This window comes from Merops nubicus, unplaced genomic scaffold (genome assembly GCF_000691845.1).
Source record: "Merops nubicus isolate BGI_N331 unplaced genomic scaffold, ASM69184v1 scaffold10717, whole genome shotgun sequence".
In the NCBI taxonomy this organism is placed as follows: domain Eukaryota; kingdom Metazoa; phylum Chordata; class Aves; order Coraciiformes; family Meropidae; genus Merops; species Merops nubicus.
In genome coordinates, this window is record NW_008618338.1 from 1 (window position 1) to 808 (window position 808).

General features: G+C 39.7%; 1 protein-coding gene across 1 annotated transcript in view; it reads right to left on the reverse strand.

Annotated features, from left to right (window-relative positions):
* Positions 1 to 382: 382 nt before the first annotated feature.
* Positions 383 to 808, reverse strand: part of LRPPRC (leucine-rich pentatricopeptide repeat containing) — a gene marked incomplete at its 3' end in the record, with an annotated part of 71,215 nt that continues 70,789 nt past the window's right edge. Inside the window, exons 32-33 of the mRNA XM_008943414.1 lie at positions 661 to 800; positions 383 to 498 (exon numbers count right to left, since the gene is read on the reverse strand). Coding sequence (XP_008941662.1) covers positions 383 to 498; positions 661 to 800 — 256 coding nt within the window. The remainder of the gene's footprint in view (positions 499 to 660; positions 801 to 808) is intronic.

Genomic DNA, 808 nt, shown 5'->3' on the forward strand with positions numbered 1-808 from the left:
TTATGTTTACAGCACTTATGTGAGAACTTGCAAGGAAATGGTTTGCAAGACTCAACTGCTGTCTAGCAGAAAGCTTATATAAAGGAGTATTTGCCTTGGATGGCCTTTCAAGCAATTCCGAAAATAAAATTTGCTTTCAAATGAAAGTCTTCCTTTATTTCCTTCAGGTTGTCAGAAGACCAAAAACCTTCCTACCCTGGCACCCACTATAGTGCTAGAGCACTAGCTCATGGTTTGGAATAGTCTGTGTTACTGCTATTCACACTGTAATTCAAATGCATACTGGTACTAGCCTATGCTATACAACGCTGCTTTTTGACAATCTCTCAGCAACCTTTGAAGAGCTCTAAGCATTTCAGTACCTCTCTTGTTATGTCATTACCTGTAGCAGTGATCTGGCATCATCCACTCTGTCTGCACTGACATATTGAAGGAAAAGATCTGTGACAGGTCTGTAAATTCCAAACTGACTGGCCAGTCGTTCTGCCATCACACCAACTGCAAAATGATGGGTACATAAGGACAATCTTTGATTGAAAAGCCACTTTTGTAAACTTCACAGGCATGATTTATGCTGACTGAGCAGGTTTTACATGTAATAGCTCTTTCATAACACCTCTGACTAGTCAGAATATTTAAATATCATTGCAATTAACTTACACTTTTCCAAAGCTGGTTCTAATCCTTCCTCAGACACCTTTCTTAACAAATAGGAAATATTTTTGACAGCTTGATCAGGATTCTGTGCACCAGAGATAAGCAGAGGCTCAAGGTATTCCACAGCAGCATCAAGGTCATTGCTAGGGAA